Source organism: Benincasa hispida, chromosome 2, assembly GCF_027475165.1.
Source record: "Benincasa hispida cultivar pf3 chromosome 2, pf3_genome.v1.1, whole genome shotgun sequence".
Classification (NCBI taxonomy): domain Eukaryota; kingdom Viridiplantae; phylum Streptophyta; class Magnoliopsida; order Cucurbitales; family Cucurbitaceae; genus Benincasa; species Benincasa hispida.
The window spans coordinates 48,995,938-49,015,264 of NC_143479.1; the positions used below are offsets into that span (position 1 = coordinate 48,995,938).

The 19,327-nt window shown below is 36.6% G+C and overlaps 1 protein-coding gene across 1 annotated transcript in view; it reads right to left on the minus strand.

The window, feature by feature from the left end:
- Positions 1–1,372: 1,372 nt before the first annotated feature.
- The window catches only part of ABH1 (ARM repeat superfamily protein), a 34,015-nt gene continuing 16,060 nt past the window's right edge, over positions 1,373–19,327 (minus strand). Inside the window, exons 10-19 of the mRNA XM_039022498.2 lie at positions 14,654–14,724; positions 10,777–10,861; positions 10,025–10,093; positions 9,766–9,884; positions 3,781–3,919; positions 3,061–3,561; positions 2,379–2,678; positions 2,041–2,222; positions 1,824–1,932; positions 1,373–1,731 (exon numbers count right to left, since the gene is read on the minus strand). Coding sequence (XP_038878426.1) covers positions 1,618–1,731; positions 1,824–1,932; positions 2,041–2,222; positions 2,379–2,678; positions 3,061–3,561; positions 3,781–3,919; positions 9,766–9,884; positions 10,025–10,093; positions 10,777–10,861; positions 14,654–14,724 — 1,689 coding nt within the window. The 3' untranslated portion in view covers positions 1,373–1,617. The remainder of the gene's footprint in view (positions 1,732–1,823; positions 1,933–2,040; positions 2,223–2,378; positions 2,679–3,060; positions 3,562–3,780; positions 3,920–9,765; positions 9,885–10,024; positions 10,094–10,776; positions 10,862–14,653; positions 14,725–19,327) is intronic.

Below are 19,327 nucleotides of genomic sequence, written 5' to 3' on the forward strand. Positions count from 1 at the left end.
CGAAACCTTAGTGATTTTGAACCTAACAAAAGTGGTAGTAACTATTTCAAAATCACTCTAGATGTCCCAACACAAACATTTACCTCCTCATTTCTTCCAGTTGAAATATGACAAAAGAAGAAAGTAGTTTCCTTTCTTGGAATTTTAGAAGCGATTATGTAATTATGATCCAATGATTAAAATGTAGCAAGAAAAAGCTTTGTGAATGTCTACAAGATTCTTATTCACAAAATGATGGATTTGTTTTCTTATGACATTTTTTTCAAAACCAAGATTGGTTGTATGTTCTCTGTTCGTGAATATCAAATTATAAATAGAAAAAATGAATGTTATTCCTAATAAAAAAGTAAAATGTCTTAACAATTGAACTATGTCTAGGTTAAGTACATTGGTTGTCTATAACGATCAAACCAACTTGCAAATTTATATATTTACTACAATTGATCAGCCAACATAAAACAACAAAGATCACAACATGTTTATGATCCCTAGCTTTCATGGGCAATGTTCATGATAACTCTTATAACAGAATTATCTTTACACATTTTGAGTTTTGTTTGAATGTCCTCCTGTGTTATTTCAATGATGTTTTACTCAATTTCTTCTTAACATTAGAGTTCTAATTATTTCATCAAAGTTCAATATTGGTCACTAATTGTCCCTATGTTCTGTTGCTTTTGGCATATTTTAGGCATTCAAAGCAAAAATGTGCTCTTTTAGCACGATTATCTATATTGATTCATTTTATCTTTAATTGAATCATCTAATATTTAAAATACGTTAACAAACACTTTTGATTTCTACTTTTAAGAGTAACAATTTAACCCTACGTTTGTAACAATTGAGTTATGTATTTTAAATCCAAATACCATTTAGGATATTTTAGGAATAGTTAGTTAATCGTAGAACATTACATCACATGTAAAGACAAGAGTTTGAATCTATAACTTTTTGGTTTTTTTTTTTTTAACCGAAGGTGAGACTCGAATCTAACCTTTTAGATAATGTAAAGATATCTGAAATTTTAACCATTAAATTATGTTCAAGTTCATCAATAATTATGCTTCATAAACATATCTTATGTAAATATGTAAATCATTGGATACATTAACCAAAAATCATCATCAAAACTAGCGGAACTAAACTTAACTAGAAAAGATTGCATCATCAATTATTAGGAGTCTTTCTCAATCCAATTTAGAACTCAAACTTTAGTTGTTTGATCCTCCACAATAGTCATCCAGCGTTCCGTCCCTGTCAAAATCTACACGAATCCTATTTGATAACTCCAACGGCTGCCGACATTTTTCACTTGATAACTCTTTGCTTGTAGGATAACTTAATAAATTTGTTATCTGATATGTGAAATAAATGATTGCAAAACAGGAGCGATTACGATATAGGTATTATGATACAGGACTCCATGAACGTAACTCAATAACAACTATAATTAAACCGGTATCTACATCGATTGGCTAGCCTAATATGTATTTTCGTTTACACAAATGTTAGATAACATTATCGAGTGATCTATCCATCTAATCTACAAAAAGAAATAGGAAGGATTGAGGGGAAAAACAGAAAATGTTGAATACTATAACAAATATGATTACGTCATTAGATCGAGTCCAATGATCGACGAAGGCCGCTGTAGACTGCTTTCCTGAAAAGTGGGTGTGAATCTTCTGATAATAAAACTTCTGCATCCAACTTCTCAATGTGTGGCCATATCTGAGCACATCACACAATGAAAATGATTAGAGTAAGAAACAGTGTTCAGGTTGCTGCATGTTATTCTGAAACTTGTATGAATTGAAAAATACCTCTGAAGCATATTGCCTCGAGAAGGCCTTGACATATCCCAAGGTGGTTAAACACCATTGTTCATTTTCACCTACAGTGTAGGAATGCTCTGTTCTACCGTTCAAATGACTGCAAAATAAAGAGAACATAGTGGATTCACAATTGACATTAAGGAAATGAAAACGATCATGAATTGAAATTTTGGTGAAAAGATGTATTGGATCAGACGAAGAAAACCTTTTTTCAGGTCTTGAGTCTTCATTGTCCATCTCCATGGCTGATGGTTCTTCAACGTCCATTGCATTCGCATCAGCAGGATTAATAGACTTCAAATCCTGCAGAGTTTGTGCGCTAGATGCAGCTGGAAGGCGTTCTGTCAATATACTGGAAAAGCTTTTGTACAAAGATAGAAACAATGTCTGCATATGGAAAAAAATTAGTTAAAATGGGAAGATATGTGCTCTTAAGTTGCTAACTCTACGGCAGAAGCAACAGAAAATCAAGAATGTCCACATCAATATTGGCTCAGGTTTAATGAAAGAGGTGCAAATTATTTCTAGTCTTGGAATTAATACCTCATTCTCCTCGAGAGCTCGAGCAAGAAGAGCTTCTTTGGCTTCTAAAGAGTCCCGTATCGATATCTCCTGCTCTTTTGCTCTTCCAGCATAAGATTTCAATCGCTTCAATCTCACGGGATTCTCTCCCAAAACAGGTTCACCATCCACAAGTGCCAGCTTTGATTCAGCAGCACTCAATTCTTCCTCTGTCCTAGCAACAGCTTCTTCAGCTGCAATAATATCTTTCTTCAGGGAGGATATTTCTTTTCTAAGATCAGAAATACGATTATACGTCTTGCACAACACATTCCTTAATATCTGTACATGAGATAATAAGAGAAAAAATTAGTTAAAACTTATTTCCATGTAGATTCCCTCTAATCATGCTCCCCAGAAAGAAAAAACCACAACTGATAGTAAACTTTCCTTTTAACCAAATACTCAGTTAACACATTGTAAATTATTTTTCAACCTTTAGCTGGATTAAATGTTTAAGAGCAGGTTAAAATTCTAGTTTTATTTTTCTTTCTCTAAGCAATATGATAAATCGCAAATGTCATATCCTAATGCAATAGCTACCATCACTAATCCTGAAGGAAACACCTAAATTAGATATATGATTCATGTCGAATTCAAAAGACAAATAACAATGAATCTACAGTGAAGTAGCCAAAAAAAAATAATAAAAGGCAATATGTACCTCCCATGGACGATCTGATGTATGATATTGCTGAATGTTTTCTGAAGAAAAGATCCATTTAACGATGGACAAATTGGAAATTAACCTATAACCCATCATTCTGTCAATTGCTATCGCCGTCATTTGAGTATTATTCTTCCAGTAAGAACCCACCTCAGATATAACCAAGATCTCCTTATCCACATCATGGCATATTCTTGAAATAACTTGTCCATATCTCTCCAAGACCGTTATCAAATGAGTGAAACTCTTTGACCCAATATCCAGAAGAGTTTGCACAACCACCACGAGAGAAACATCCAAACCATGCTTCGGAATTACACTTTCATCCAGCCAGGAAATTATTTCACGTGCTGGAGCCCGTCCTTTCACCAAATTGTATAATTCAGCAGACAGTGCATGTTGTTCACTTTTTTCTCCATCATCTTCAGTGGAAAATTTGAAGCTTGGTCCACTCTTGGGAGGTAGCAACTCTTCTAAACCAGGTGCATTCTCAATGCTCTGCATTCGCACAAGCACAATATACTTAACATGTCAGAAAACAACGAGAGAACTCAGGAAGGATTAGCTCCACACTCATTGTTCTTCTCATGTTCTCCAATAAATCATACATTCCGTATTGTCTATGGACCATTTTATTTTACAAACATACAGTACAAATATCTGAATAATAGAAATATCTATGACAAAAATGTCAATAGTTTCAAGCATGATAAATACCTGTTTTACTTTATCCCAATATGATAGACGGACCTCTCGATCCAGAACCTCCTTCACAAACACTCTTTGTGGGGCCCATTTTGGAAGTTCTAATACATAAGCCCATTCTTCCCATGGCCATATAAATTGAAAGTTCGATCTGCATAAACGGTGGCAGAAATAGTGTAAATATCCAGGCAATTTAACTTTAAAAGGAGAGCATAAGTATTTCAGTATGATGCAAGCATCCACAGATAGTACATCTTGAACATAACAATGGTACACATTAGCTGTTGTAGATTGCTTCAGAAAAATGACACATTAAAAATAATTAACACAGTACATGTAGCAAATTGTTTTTGAAAAGAGATTGCATGCCTAAAGGTAATTCCAAAATCTCTCACAAGTGATCAAGACACACAACTTCTATGCCATGTCAAGATGTTTGTGGGAAGTTTGAAACTCATTTTAAATTATTTCACTATTAGATGGACAGGCAAATAGAAGCCACGGTCGAACTGTTAAACATTTAGTTGGATTCTTAAGAAATGGCTTGCCAAAGTAATGGAATATATGCATTCCACAAGAAAAATTCACATTTAGACAAAAGATTTACCGGCAAAGCTTCATACTTGAGGTTGAACTCATCTCCCTTGTTTAATGGTTGAACAAGCAATTTTAACTTTTGTAAATTTCAGTCAATAAGCTTAGTCTGTGGTTGTCATGTATAGAAGACATATGATGAGGTTATCAAATTTTAGGTTTTTTTCCTTTTGTCTCATTCTCGTATCATTGCCAATTGTGAAGTCCACAATTTCCTCAACCTTATAATGACAGTCTAAGGAACTAAGGGACAAGGGGATATGGCATCCCCCACCCAAAGGAAGAATTTCATGACGACCAAATCTAAGTCAATGGTAATCTATTGAGTAGTTACAAAACAACCTTTGTGGGTGTGAATTTTTTCATACTTTTATATGACTATTTTTTAAAACGGAAACAAACCTTTTATTGATATAATGAAAAAGACTAATGCTCAAAGTACAATGAAACAAGAAGCATAAAAGCCATTAAGGCTAGAACTAGGAATCAGTAGAAGCACTCAGCATCTCAGCTGGGTTGAGACACTCTTAGCACCCTCATCATATCTAACACAAAAAACAAATAGGGAAAGATTACAAATTCTCATCTCAACATGATTACAATGGAGATATAAAAGCATTCCAATTAAGACAAATATTCTAAATAATATAGTCAACATAGAGATTAGATTGGGAACACCAAAATGAAGCTAACAAACGAGTTGAACCAAATCGGTTTGACCAATCATAGAAAGATCGTTGATTGCATTCAAACCATAATTCCACGACCTTACTTGAACAGGATTTGTTCTATAGGTTGTACAAGTGTGTCCTTGAGTTCTAAGGAGCGTTCAAACCATAATTATGAAATCAAGGCTTTAACTGCATATGACCAAAGGAGCTGGGCTTTTCTTGAGTAGTAGGCCTACTAGAACTTGGGCAATATTGTTTCAAAATGAAGGACCAAAGACCCAATGTGTATTGAAGTAAGAAAATAACTTCCACCAACAATTGCTAGAATATGGGCAGTCAAACAATAAGTGTTGTAGATTTTCTCCATTGGCATAACAAAGAGGGTAAATGGAGGGAGAAAGACATTGGAATTGAATCTTAAGCTGCAACATCTCCGAGCAATTAAGGGAGCCAAAAAGAAAAATCCAAAATAGAATATAAATGCGCTTGAGGCTTCTGGACTATGTTCGGCCATACCTAGTCATACCAATTTAAGATTTGTAAAAAGTTTTTAATTAAATTTAAGGCATATGCCTCAAGATTTATGTCTCGCTTCTTCAAAAGAAAAAACTTCACGATGTTCTTCAGCCTTTTAAAACCTCTTGTTGTCTACAAAGAATTAGACCGTTTGAGAATGAAAAACCAGCGTAAAATGCCATTGGATATGATTCTGGGTGAAGGTCGCACAAGGAGTGAGGATCACTTTTAGGGAAGAGGCAAGGGTGAGACAATTTTGTGGTAACATGGCGCTAGTAATTTCTTAGAATATCCAGCTAAAAGAGCATCTTCTGGATCTCCCCTAGCAAGAGAATGCAAGGAGATTGGCTTTTTGGAACACTCTTCAAAATAAAGTTCAAAAGAGATGGTCTACCTAGAAAAAGTTTTTTTCCCCTCTAAGGGAGAAGATTTACACTAATTCAATCAATGTTGAGAGGGTTCCTGATATACGAAGAATAGGGGTTAATTGAGTAATTAGGCAATATTCTAGGTTAATTCCCTTTTTGCCCCCACTTGTAGTAAAACTCTATAAATAGGAACATTCTCCTCTTGTATGAAACATATTACTTATTCTAATAAAAGATTTACAATCTTGATCCTTGGGGAACCCTTGAGGCTACTTAGGCTACATCAATTTGGTATCAAAGCATCCGTCTGGGCCAACTTTGATTGGCACCAATGGAAGATTGGGAAATTCTTGGAGACGCCGATCACAAGAGGGAGCTTCATGAGTTGTGCTCGTTGTCGAACAATTCACATCTAATTAGAAGGAACCCTTGAAATTCCAAAAAAGAAAGAAGAAACCAAAGATTTTTCAAGATTTTGAAAGAATGAACTATTGACGATCAAAGAAGATGTCCAAGAAAAAACCAGTAGTTGTTATAGGAAAGAAAATCGATTTTACTTCCAAAAACAATGTTGGAATTCTGACTCAAGTGATTCAGAAGAAGAATTTCAACATACTAATTTCGTCCATACTCGATTTTCTCAAAAAACCTATCATTATCCACATTGGAAATTTGATTCTAGTGATTTTAGTGACTCCGAAGACGTTTCTAAGTCAATTTAGGATGGAATAAGAAGGCAACAATATTGAAAAAGGGCTCAACGATACAATTAAACCCATTTTTCAAGAAATCAACATAAAGATGCGGAGTTAGATGAATTCAAGAATCATCAGGAATGGATTTTTATAGCTCAAGAGAACATTCAAGACTCGAAACTATTCTTTTGGTTATGAAACACGATGAAAAAAGGTTGATTCAAGAAAATCAATGGATGAGTTCTATTTCCACTACAAGATTGAAATATAACCAAGAATCCAACAAAATGACTACTTTGATCCTGTAGTATCGGAGGAAATAAAGAAAACAACAAAAAAAATCCAACATTCATTGGAAAAAATAACTCAACATATTGATCATTTATCAATTCATTTGCAAGAGTTCAAGAACGGACTGATTTCACATACGGAAGAAAAAACAAATGAATCACAGCCGGAAACTTTTCAAATAGAAAATTTTGAAGATAGAATTGGGAAAAATGTTGTTGAGACCCACGTAGTTAACAGAGATGATTGGGACAAAAATCATGCGAACGAAGTAGAAGAAAAAAAAAGAATTTGAAGATGTTAATTTGAAAATTGTCTCCAGTGAAGAAGAAAAATCCAACGATGAAGATGGAAAAGAGATATCGAACACCGAGCAAGAATCGAGCAAGAACAACGACATACTGATTGTGTTGGAAATGGATCACCAAATTATTAAAGAACTTGAAGCGAATGATAAAGAAAACGTGATTCTTGAACGATTCTCTTTGGAAGGTGATTTTTTAGTGATTGGTCCTTTAAATACGGTTTTGAATGAGCTTGAAGGAAACATCTTTCTTGGCTTTATGTCTAATGGAGAAGTTCATCTTTTGGTGGCAATATTGGATTTTTTGTCTCGAATTTATACCTTTGATCATTAATATTTTTGTTTAAAATGTAGGAGATTAGTTTGGTCATACTCCGTTGAACAAGTTAATTTAATTCGTTGTTTGCTTCAAAAAAATTTTCTTTTTAAAACTCAAGTACGAGTTTTCTTTTTGGAGGGGTAGAATGATGTAAGAAGAATAGGGGTTAATTGGGTAATTAGGCAATATTCTAGGTTAATTCCCTTTTTACCCCCACTTGTAGTAAAACTCTAGAAATAGGAACATTCCCCTCTTGTATAAAACACATTATTCATTCTAATAAAAGATTTACAAACTTGATTCTTGGAGGATTAGTCCTTGAGACTACTTAGGCTATATCAGATCCCTAACTATTTATCAATCTTTAGGATTCCAATCTCAATGAGTAAGTCTATTGGGAAAGTGGTGAGGAACTACTTTTGTGGAGTTGAAAAAGGGGGAGGTGTTAGGTACAAGAAAACGCTAAAGATGACTATATTGCAATATAAATGAAGATATTAGAATATCAATAGTCTTTCAAGAAAAGTTCCGTTTTCAGAGCACCTCACTTTTCAATTTTCAGTTCTTGTTTGCTTCGGTTTCATATTTTGTCTTTTTGTATTTTGTCTCATTGTAATTGTAGGGTAAAGGTTTTTCAAACGGATACCGCTTTCGACTTTCCTATTTCATTATATCAACGAAAAGCTCCGTTTCCGTTTTTTTAAAAAAATCAATAGTCTTTCAAGAGGACTATGTCTCTTCCAACCAATGCACAAAGAACTGGCTTACCAAAATGATCCTCTCCCCCTAATGTGCTCAACTCCCCTTATTTATAACCAATGCACCACTATCAAATTTCCCCTTACTATTATCGAACTAATATTCCAGAAATATCCCTTATATAGGAGAGTCCCACCTAGTAAAGTAGGAGGTGGTCACGAAACCAGTGGATCTAGGAGGTTTAGGACTTGAGTTTGCGGTTGCATAACAAGACTTTATTGGCCAAGTGATTGTGTCTTCCATGAAACCTGGTATGTGACATAGGGTTATTGTGAGCAAGTATGTCCTACAAACTTTTGAGTTGTGTGGGTTTTAAGTGCCTTAGCAAAAACTACAGGAAAGCATTTGCTTCAGGTTTCCCATTTTTTCTCATTTTACGCATAGTTCTGTTGGGAAAGGCTCGAAAACTTATTTTCAGGAATACCATTGGGTGAGGGATAAACCTTTGTGTATTCTGCTCATGCATTTATATCATATTTTGAACAAAAGGTGCTTTCAGTGTCCCAAATGTTGCCTTTCCATATCCTTCCTGCACAATTTCCTTAGACTTCTGGTGGCCTCTGTCTTACGGAGAGGTGACGGATGTTTAGGGTCTCATCACCATCCTGCAAGACTTCCAAGTGTGCTCAAGGAGTAGGAATATTTGTATATGGTCCATTGATCCTTTTGGGGGTTTTCATGTCATTCTTTCCTCCATATCTTTTCTGTCGCTTTTCCCTCCCTGGTTGCCTCTACTTTCTCCTCCGGGGCAAGTTTAAAATTCAAAAGAAGGTTATGCTTATTGCATGGCAGGTTTTACATGGGAGAGTGAATACCTTGGGTCGTGTCCAAAGGCATTCTTTCTTCATTTCGTTCCCGTAGTGGTGCATTCTTTGCAGAAGCCTTGAGCAGGACCTCAATCATTTTCTTATGAGGTTTCAGTTTGCTCAATCTTTTTGGGGGCCATTGGAGAGCCTTGTTAGGTGTGTGTGGTGCTCAAGGTAGATCCGGTTGTTCGTTGTTGGAGGAGGTGCTTTTGAATTCCCTTTTAAGGGAATGGGCACAATCTTGTGCATGCAGGCTTTTATGTTGTTTTGTGGTTTATTTGGTTGGAAAGGAACCATAGAAATTTTAGGGAGGTTGAGAAATTGGCAAGGAGGTTTGGGAGGAGGTTAGGATTAATGTCTCCTTTTAGGCCTCCCTCACTAGGTTTTTTTGTAATTATATCTTGGTCCAGTTCTCCTTTTGTGTAATTTGTTTGGGTTCTTTTTTCAGGCTTGTTATATATATAAATCTATAAAAGATTAAAAAGGTAGAAGTATCCATTAATTCTGAAAAAGACAACAAGCCTAAATTAAGGTGAGAATAAATTGAACTCCATATTCGAGGAAAAGAAAACAAGATAAATAATATGAGCATTCCAAAATCCATAAAGCCCCAACACATTTATTTCAGGAAAGTTAATGCAAGCACACATGATAATGAGTTCGAAGTTCAAACTTACAAATGGTGTGAAAACCAAAGTATCAACCGTATGCGGCATTCCATGTCTAAATCAGCTATTTTCTCAAATAGGGCACGAACTGCACCAGCTACAACTGCAGGAAAGGCCCCAGGAAGAGCCTAAATATACCTCATAGTCATATATTTTCACATAAGAATTTTTTGGTCAAAAAAGAAAGAGAAAAAGGAACCACCCAAACATATGAGGAAAAAGAAAACAAAACAAAATATAACACGTGTACAATAACAAAAGCACATACCTTACAAAGGTCAATAATGACCAGAGTATAATAAATAGGCTTGAATGGCGGTTGTGGTAGCATGAGTAGCTGCAAATAATTTCATTTTTTTTTTTTTTTTTTGGGTGGAGGGAAGCAACTATGAGTCTGACACTTCAAAAAATCATAAAAACTCAATATAAAGAGAAAAATAAAAAAATGAAAATTTTAAAAATGGAAGAAAACTATAGATTAAAATAGCTCAATCTTTACTTATGGGTTTAATGTTTAGAGAGAAGTCAACACTCAAATCTTCTTTTTTAATAGGAAACGAGATAATATATTCAATCAAGGCAAAAGAAGAACACAGCCTAAGGGAAAAGGGTCGAGGGGGCCCTCCCCGAGGAACTAATGAAGGAAAGCCTTTGGAAAATAGTTTGTGTTTTTTTTTTTTAAAAAAAAAAAGTGATATGATGAAAAGAGACAAATGCTCAAAATACAAGAATGAGCAAGGATACGGAAAATAGTTTGTGTTATTCCCAAAAAGAATTTTGAATAGACAGAATTAGAAGATCTTCAAAGACACTTAAAGAAACCTCGGGGAAACTCATGACCTAATTACTGTTGATTCTTCCTCTCAATGTCCTAGATCTGCACACTTTTATAATCATCCCCTCCCCTTAATGCCAATAAGAGATCTTTAACTTTGCCTTTTGTACATTTCATTCTCATAAAATTGAAAAAGAGGGAGTGAACTAATGTTTTATTAATTAACAAGAATGATAGTCGCATACCTGCGAGAAAATTGTCTCTGCCATAAGATACTCGTATCTAAAAGGTACAGGAAGGCCAACCATGAAAGATGCACATTCCTTTCGACTAGCTTTGCATGAAACAAGAAAAAAAAACATTGTAACATGTCGTCGAATTATAAAATGTTATATTTTATCGATAACATTTCATTCGATAAAAATATCAAAAGAACTCTACACTATGTTCTTAAATAGAGCTAATTGAATAGTAAAAGAATTTACAAGCAGACCAGTCGCTAAAAGGTACAAGAGCCGAACTTGGAGGACCTGTCCATTCCCTTAGGTGGCTTGAGATTAAAAGAATATGTGATATCTTTGACATTTTTAATATAAGAAATTAGAGAATGTTTGAATGCATTATAGAGGAGAATGCACAATCAGAATGGGGCAATAAAGCCTATGAGAACAAGACATACAATCTGTGAAAACCATAGTGGTGCAATACCAAAAGACTAATTCTTGAATGAAATGATTCTCTCTATAAATGGGAGAGAATGATCTTATTTATAGAATAAATTAGTTACAAGATGTCTAACTATTACAACAACTAACAATTAACTAACTCCTTGGTTATTTACAAAAAGGGCCTTTTGGCCTTACACCAATCCACCCCTCCCAAAATCAAACTCATCCTCCAATGGGTTAAGAAGCTAAATAAAAGTCATCCGGTGCATAATATGACTTCAAATCAGCAATATTGGCGACTGGAGTAATATGTAGGTCACAAGGCAACTCAATATGGCAACTTGGTTTGGCCATCGGTCTGCGAATGAGAAGTAGGGCTTAAATGTGGCCTTCCACTCATTCCTCGGCCTTATTCGAATCTGGTAGTATTCACTCTTCCAATTTACTTTTAAAAAAATCAAGGCTCCTCTAAATTGATAAAGTAAATCACCTATTCTAGGGATTGGCAAGCTATACTTCACCATAATCCGATTGATAGCTCTACTATCAACGTACATCCTCCAACTGCCATTTCTTTTAGGGAGTGGGACTAGCACCGAACATAGGCTAAGGCTTGGTTGAATGTGCCCCTTTGTAAGCAAGTGAAGGATCTCGTACTCCTTAGGACTCATCCTATAGTGAGGTAAGTGTGATAATATAGCTCCCGAAATTAAATCAATGTGGTGTTGGATGTTTCGCAAGGGATGTAACGCCTCGGGTTCTTTTAAATGTGGGAATTCATCAAACAATCCTTGTACCTCCGGAGGAATTTCAACTTCTTGGCTTTCATTAGACTTCTCAGAAACACGTCCCAAAATATCAGCCTCCCTTTCCTTCATCAAGGTTTTGCCACCGATTGTAATAAACAAGTGGCTGCTGTCTTTTTTTTTTTTTTTTTTCAAGTTAACTCCCTCTTCATTCTTCTTATTCAATGGGAGTAATACAATCTTCTTATCCATCCATTGGAATTTGTATGTATTTTCTCTCCCTTTGTGTACGGCTCGAGTGTCAAACTATCAAGGTCTCCCTAGTAGAACATGGCATACATCCATGTCTAAAATGTCACAAACAATTTGATCTTTGTATCCCCTCCCAATTGAGAAGGGAACTGTACAAATTTCATTGACTAGAACTTCTCCGCCCTTCTTCACCCAACCAATCTTGTAAGGCTTGGATGAGCTTCCACCTGGAGATTCAAGGCTGCCGCTAGCTTTTTGGAGACAAAATTCTCGCTACTTCCACTGTCTATAATGAAATTGCACACTTCGCCATTAATCGTGCACCGTGTCTTGAAAAGGCAATGTCATTGGGTTAGAATCTCCTTTAGGAGCGATTAACATCCTTTAGAGAACACAAGATACTCTATCTCCATCATCCGGTTCAATAAACTCAATTTCCTTCTCCTCCTTCTTCTTCTTCTTCTTCTTCCATGTAAGCCATTGTCTTTTTGTTGAGGACATGCATTGGATAGATGGCTAGCTTGGCCACATCGAAAACATTTTCCCAATGACTGCCTATTGTAAGGATTCTAAGTTCTTTTCTTGCAGGCTGTCTCTGTTTTCTTCTCCTCGGCTCCTCCTTGATTTTCTCTCTCTTTTCCTTTGGTCGAAGATGGTGGATTTGGCTGGTCGGATGTCTTATTTGCAGCATTCATTTTCCTACTTGTGGAGGCTTCTCAAGCAGCTCTTTTTGATGAATTCTTGGAGCGAATTTCATTCATCTCCTCCACGGTTTCAGTAAAAGAAATGGCCTCGGATAATAAGTGAAAAGGTTGTAGTTTTGCCTTTTCTTTGATGTCCATGCATAGGCCTCCAACAAATCGCGCAATCAAATGTTGCTCATTCTCAATCAAGTTTGTTCTTGCTTCTAGCCGGTGGAACTCTTCAATATAATCAGCCACCGACCATGCTCTTTGCCTACAATTTTGATATTGGTTGTACAATGTTTGTTCATAGTTGGGAGGAAGAAACCGCTCTTTCATCAATATTTTCATCTTTTCCAACGACTGAATCGGCCGCTTGCCATTTCTTCTCCAATTGATTTCAATTTGATCTCACCACACCGAGGTGCCGACTTTCAACTTTAAGGCCATTAGATTCACTTTCTTATGTCCAGGTGTATTCACGTAGGTGAAGAAATTCTCCGTGTTCTTGATCCAATCAAGAAATGTCTCAATGTCACACTTCTCACTGTACATTAAGTCAATCTTCATTCCGTAGTCATTTGAATCACCTCTCATCTCACATTCTCGCCTCTTCCTCTTCTTGGTACAAATAATTCTTCTTCTTGATCATATTCAATAGATAAGTCCCATTCTTGCTCTTCTTAAAATCTTTCTTGGACAATCATTGTCTTCTTGGATTTTCTTGGAGCTGTCTATGTCTTAGCTGTCCGCCACCTCTCCTTCCTCTTCCTCCCCATTCTCGAACGAATAGTTGAAAATTCTCTCGATTTTGAGGAGCTGCAGCCAGCATCTCAACTCTTCGAGTAAGGGTTTCCATACTTTCTTGAAGGCTCGTTAATATTCCATAAATTCCCTCCAATGAATTCTCAACAGACAACAAGCATCGTGTTGTAGTACTTGGAGAGAGGGTGGGGGTTTCTTCCACCTCTTGTTCTTGCTCGTGAATGTCTCTTCCGATTGGCAGATTGGCTCTTCTTCTGGCCATTGGTCCCAAATCTTGGAGAGTTTTGATACCAAAATTTGGTGCCAAAAGACTTATTCCTGAATGAAATGATTCTCTCTCAAAATGGGAGAGAAGGATCTTATTTATAAAATAAATTAGTTACAAGATGTCTAACTAACTATTACAACAACTAACAATTAACTAACTCCTTCTTGATTATTTACAAAAAGGACCTTCCGGCCTTACACCACATAGTTAGGAACATTTCACACCTCTTTTGACAATGACGTGAATGGAAGATGATCTAATTTTATCGAAAATGGTCCTACTGTTTGTTTCTTCCCAACTAAAGCATGAAAGAGCAATCAGCAGAGCCTTTTCCCTATGAATCCTTCGCATCTACAATAACCTATGACCAAGAACTTTGACAGTATTTCAGTAACTTGAAAGGACTTTCTCTTATTTTCCTTCAATTTGTTTTCACAGATAGCTACTTCGAGAAAAACAGACAGCTTATCATAGAAAAACAAGCTAATAAATGGTGATTTTAAGTGCCTAATGACCTTCCCTTTACAGGCTAACTGATCATACTATCAAAAACAACGTTCTTAGAATATCCCTCCATGAACCAAACTGATTGATCAGCCATAACTTGAAGAGAGAAATGTCCATGCTTTGTATTCATTTTAAAATTACAGATTCAAAAACAATGTTCTTGAAAATATCCTTCCATGAACCAAACTGATTAATCAGCCATTTACTCATCAGATTTGGAGAAATTAACGAACCAGCCATTGAGGAAAAGAAGCACGTCTAAAAGATACTCCTCCACGACAAAGCGATCAATAGGTTGTACATCCTGCAGCAATAAAGATTTAATTGAGGACCACGTACAAATCTGGTATACATCATGTAGTCATAACCCAACAAAAAAATAATAATAATAACAAGGCTAAAAGAAAAGAAATACAAAACATTTTTTTGGTAAGAAACCGAACTTAATTGAGAAAAAAGAAAGAATATACAATGAAATTAAAAAAGAAAACCCCAACAAATCCTTAGTATCACTTGGCTCTTAGAAGCAAGTACAGGACATTTTTTCTTTGATGGAAAATTTTGACTTTAGAAATACAAGGGCATACACAAAGGTAAAGCCCCCACAAAAATAAAACAAGACAAGAGCCAAACTATTAGAAAAGGTATTATGGATAACATTGCGGTCACGGATGATCTAGTATCACATAAGAGAAAAACTCGACTTTCATAAGTAGAGGACATTATGGACGATCTAGTATTGCAAATAAAAAAATACTGAAGTTGGTTGTTATTTTGTTTGGAATAGAAGACTTAATATCAAAAGGATAGGTGAAAACTACGTATTAAATAAAGCACAGAGATTTTGACACGATCATAGAGGGAAAGTTTTTTTAAACATAAGAATTCTTGGGGGGAAGCATTGTAACAAATACAGTATAGTATATTAATGTAACTAACCTATATAGAACTCCATTAGTTACTTACATCTGTCCTCTATCGTGATGTGATGTACGTTTAGTTTGGAGCTCTCATATATATTGTTGAAAATAGGGCTATTAACCTAGGGACATTTATGTAGTTGTGTAAGATCCATAAGGTTTCCTACTGTCTATTTATACAGTGTGTCCTTGTGTATTCAGTGTATAAAAATTTAAAAGAATAAGAAAAGTCTTTATATCGTAGTTTTTCTCCCTATACTAGGGTTTCCACGTAACCTTGTTTTTCTTCTCTTCCCTATTCTTTATCTTTTAACATGGTATCAGAGCGCGTTGACGAAACCCTAGCCGTTATAGAAAAGAATCAACCCCAATCTTCTTCTGCTGATGGGTCTTCGAGTTTTGACATGAAAATGGCAATCCGAGCAACTGTAAAAGAATGTTTTCAGGATGCCCTACCAGAGTTAATTTCTGTTGTCTAGTTGCAATCATCGGAAAGTTGCCATCAACCGATCGGATCTCTCCATGCAAAAACGAGCCGAACTCGGGAATCGCAAGTGGATCGTGCGGCCACGATCGAAGCTGGAGCTGGCCGCGAAGAACAGACGACCTACGATCGGAGCCATCACTTGGAGAAGTCTGTTCAGATCGTGTTTATGTGTTTTTTGCTGGATTAAACCCAAAGTTCGATTGTGTCCATAGTCGGATATTGGGCCAGCGCCCGACTCCTTCACTTGGAGAAGTCTGTTCTGAAATACGGCTAGAAGAGGATCGGTCGTGTGCCATGAATAAACCATTTCTACTATTGATGCAGCCGCCTTCATCGCCAAGCCATCCGATACTGATAGTGATAAAAAACCTCCACCTGTTTGTGAACATTGTAAGAAGCTTTGGCATACAAAGGACCAATGTTGGAAATTACACGGGAAGCCCCTAAATAGCAGGCAACGACAGTCTCATGACAAATCTAATACTAGTCTTGCCCTGGTAAGTGATTCAGTAGATGAACAATCTCAGAAACAATCTTCTGGTGACAGTAAACACAGCTCGAGTACGGTTGGGGTGAGTGCAATTGCGCAGTCAGGTAATTTCCTTTCTTTTGGCCTGATTAGTATAAATGGTAAAAAACCATAGATTGTGGATTCAGGGGCTACTGATCACTTTACAAGCTCCTCAGATTTATTTATGTCATATAATCCAAGTGCTGGTAATGAGCGTATTCGAATTGCAAACGGGTCTTTTGCCCCTGTTGCGGGAAAGAGCAATATCTCTCCGGTTAATGGTTTAATCCTATGTGATACCTTACATGTGCCTAAAATATCGTATAATTTGTTATCTGTCAGTAAAATAACAAGAGATTTGAAGTGTAAGGCGATTTTCTCACCAGATTCCATTTTGTTTCAATAACAATTGGCATTGTCCGGAACGACAGGGGACTATACTTCCTTTCTGACGAAGCTTCCTCTAGGAATGATCACCAATCTGGGTTTATGTCTTTAAATTTCTCTGTTTCTGAACATGATGTTATGTTATGGCATTTCCGCTTAGGACATCCAAATTTTCAATATATGAATTATTTATTCCCTCATTTATTTCGTAATGCTAGTAATTCTTCTGTTAATTGTGATGTGTGTATTCATGCCAAGCAACATCGTGTTTCTTTCCATTTTCAGCCTTACAAAACCCTCGAGTCCGTTTTCTCTTGTTCATAGTGATGTATGGGGTCTCTCACCGGTTACTACTTCCACTGGAAAACGATGGTTTGTCACATTTATAAATGATCAGACCCGTCTCACTGGATTTTCCTTCTTACAAATAAATCTGAAGTGTCCTCTGTTTTCCAACAGTTTTACACAACTGTCGAAACTCAATTTAAAACAAAGATTGGGATTTTAAGAAGTGATAATGGGCGAGAATTTTTTAATGTCTCCTTCAGAGAGTTTATTGTTTCTAAAGGTATTGTTCACCAGAGCTCGTGTGCTTACACTCCGCAACAAAATGGAGTAGCTGAGCGTAAAAATCGGCATCTGGTTGAAGTAGCCCGATCTCTCATGTTATCCACCACTCTTCCGTCGTACCTCTGGGGAGATGCAGTTCTCACTGCTGCTCACCTCATTAATCGGATGCCCTCTCGTATTCTTAATCTTCATACTCCTTTAGAATTGTTTAAAGAGTCCTTTCCTACTACTCGATTGATTTCTGATGTTTCTCTTCGGATTTTTGGTTGTGTTGCTTTTGTTCACTCCCATGGTCCAAACCGCATGAAATATACTCCTCGTGCTCAGAAGTGTGTCTTTGTTGGATATCCACTTCATCAATGTGGATATAAGTGTTATCACCCGTCATCTCGAAAATACTATGTCTCCATGGATGTCACCTTTCTCGAGGATCAGTCGTTTTTCTCTGTTAGTCATCTTCAGGGAGAGAACATAAATGAAGAGACTAACTGGTCATCTTATGCTATTCCTTTAGAGTAAGCGTCCATTCAAACCTTGTCTAACCTTAGTCCTAAGCATGATAGTCTGGTCCTTCCTACCAATCAAGTTCCTTGGAAAACTTACTACAGGAAGAATCTTAGGAAGGAAGCAATGTCGCCTATTGAACCAGAACTGCCGGCTCCAGTGCAGGAGTCAGACCCGCCATCAAGTTCAGGTACGTATATTCCTAATGATGTTGATATATGTATGGAGACTGATAAAGGCAAGCAAGACAAGGGGGAAGGAAGCAGTAATACTAAAAGAGTGATAGAAGGGGAAACTACAGAGGATGAAATGATTGAAGCTGCAGAGGATGAAATGATCCTTACTAATAATGATGTGGAAGATACTACTGAAGTTTCTGATACACAGATAGTCAATCATGGTGAGGAGCCTGGAAAGGTGAAAGAACATGATGCATCACTTGATCTTCTTATAGCTCTGAGGAAAGGTACTCGTTCATGTACTAAATACCCTATGCATAGTTACATGACGTATAGTAATCTGGCATCCGAGTTCAAGGCATTTACTACTAGCTTGGACACTGAGGTGGTTCCAGATAACATAAGTGTTGCAATGAAAAAACCCAGAATAGCGGTCTGCTGTTATGGAAGAAATAAGAGCTCTGAAAAGAATAGAACCGAGAACCGTGACTTTGCCTGAAGGGCACAAGACAGTTGGATGTAAATGGGTGTTTACTATAAAGTACAAATCAAATGGGACGATTGACCGGTACAAGGCTAGACTCGTTGCAAGAGGCTTTACTCAAACCTATGGAGTAGATTATTCTGAGACTTTTTCACCTGTGGCTAAACTTAACACAATCCAAGTGTTTTTGTCAGTTGTTGTGAGTCAATTTATGCAAGCTCCTTGTGAGGATCATACGATAGCAGTTGAACGTATTCTGCGGTATCTGAAAGGAACTCCTGGTAAAGGCCTAATGTTTAGGAAAACTGATAAACGATCTGTTGAAGCTTACACTGATTCTGACTGGGCAGGGTCTGTTGTTGATAGAAAATCTATGTCTGGGTATTGTACGTTTGTCTGGGGAAATCTAGTCACCTGGAGAAGTAAAAAACAAAGAGTTGTTGCTAGAATTAGTACTGAGGCTGAGTATCGGGCCACGAGTCTAGGGATTTGTGAAGAAATCTGGTTGAAGAAAGTATTATCAGATCTCCAGCAAGATAATGAGCTTCCAATGAAATTGTTTTGTAATAATAAAGTTGCCATCAGTATTGCAAACAACCCAGTTCAACATGACAGAACTAAATACGTAGAGATAGACAGACACTACATTAAGGAGAGGTTGGACAGTGGAAACATATGCATCCCTTATATTCCTTCAAACCAACAAGTTGCTGATGTACTTACAAAAGGGTTACTGAGACAAAATTTTAATTATTGTGTAAGCAAGTTGGACCTTGTCGATATCTATGCTCTAACTTGAGGGGGAGTGTTGAAAATAGGGCTATTAACCTAGGGACATTTATGTAATTATGTAAGACCCCTAGGG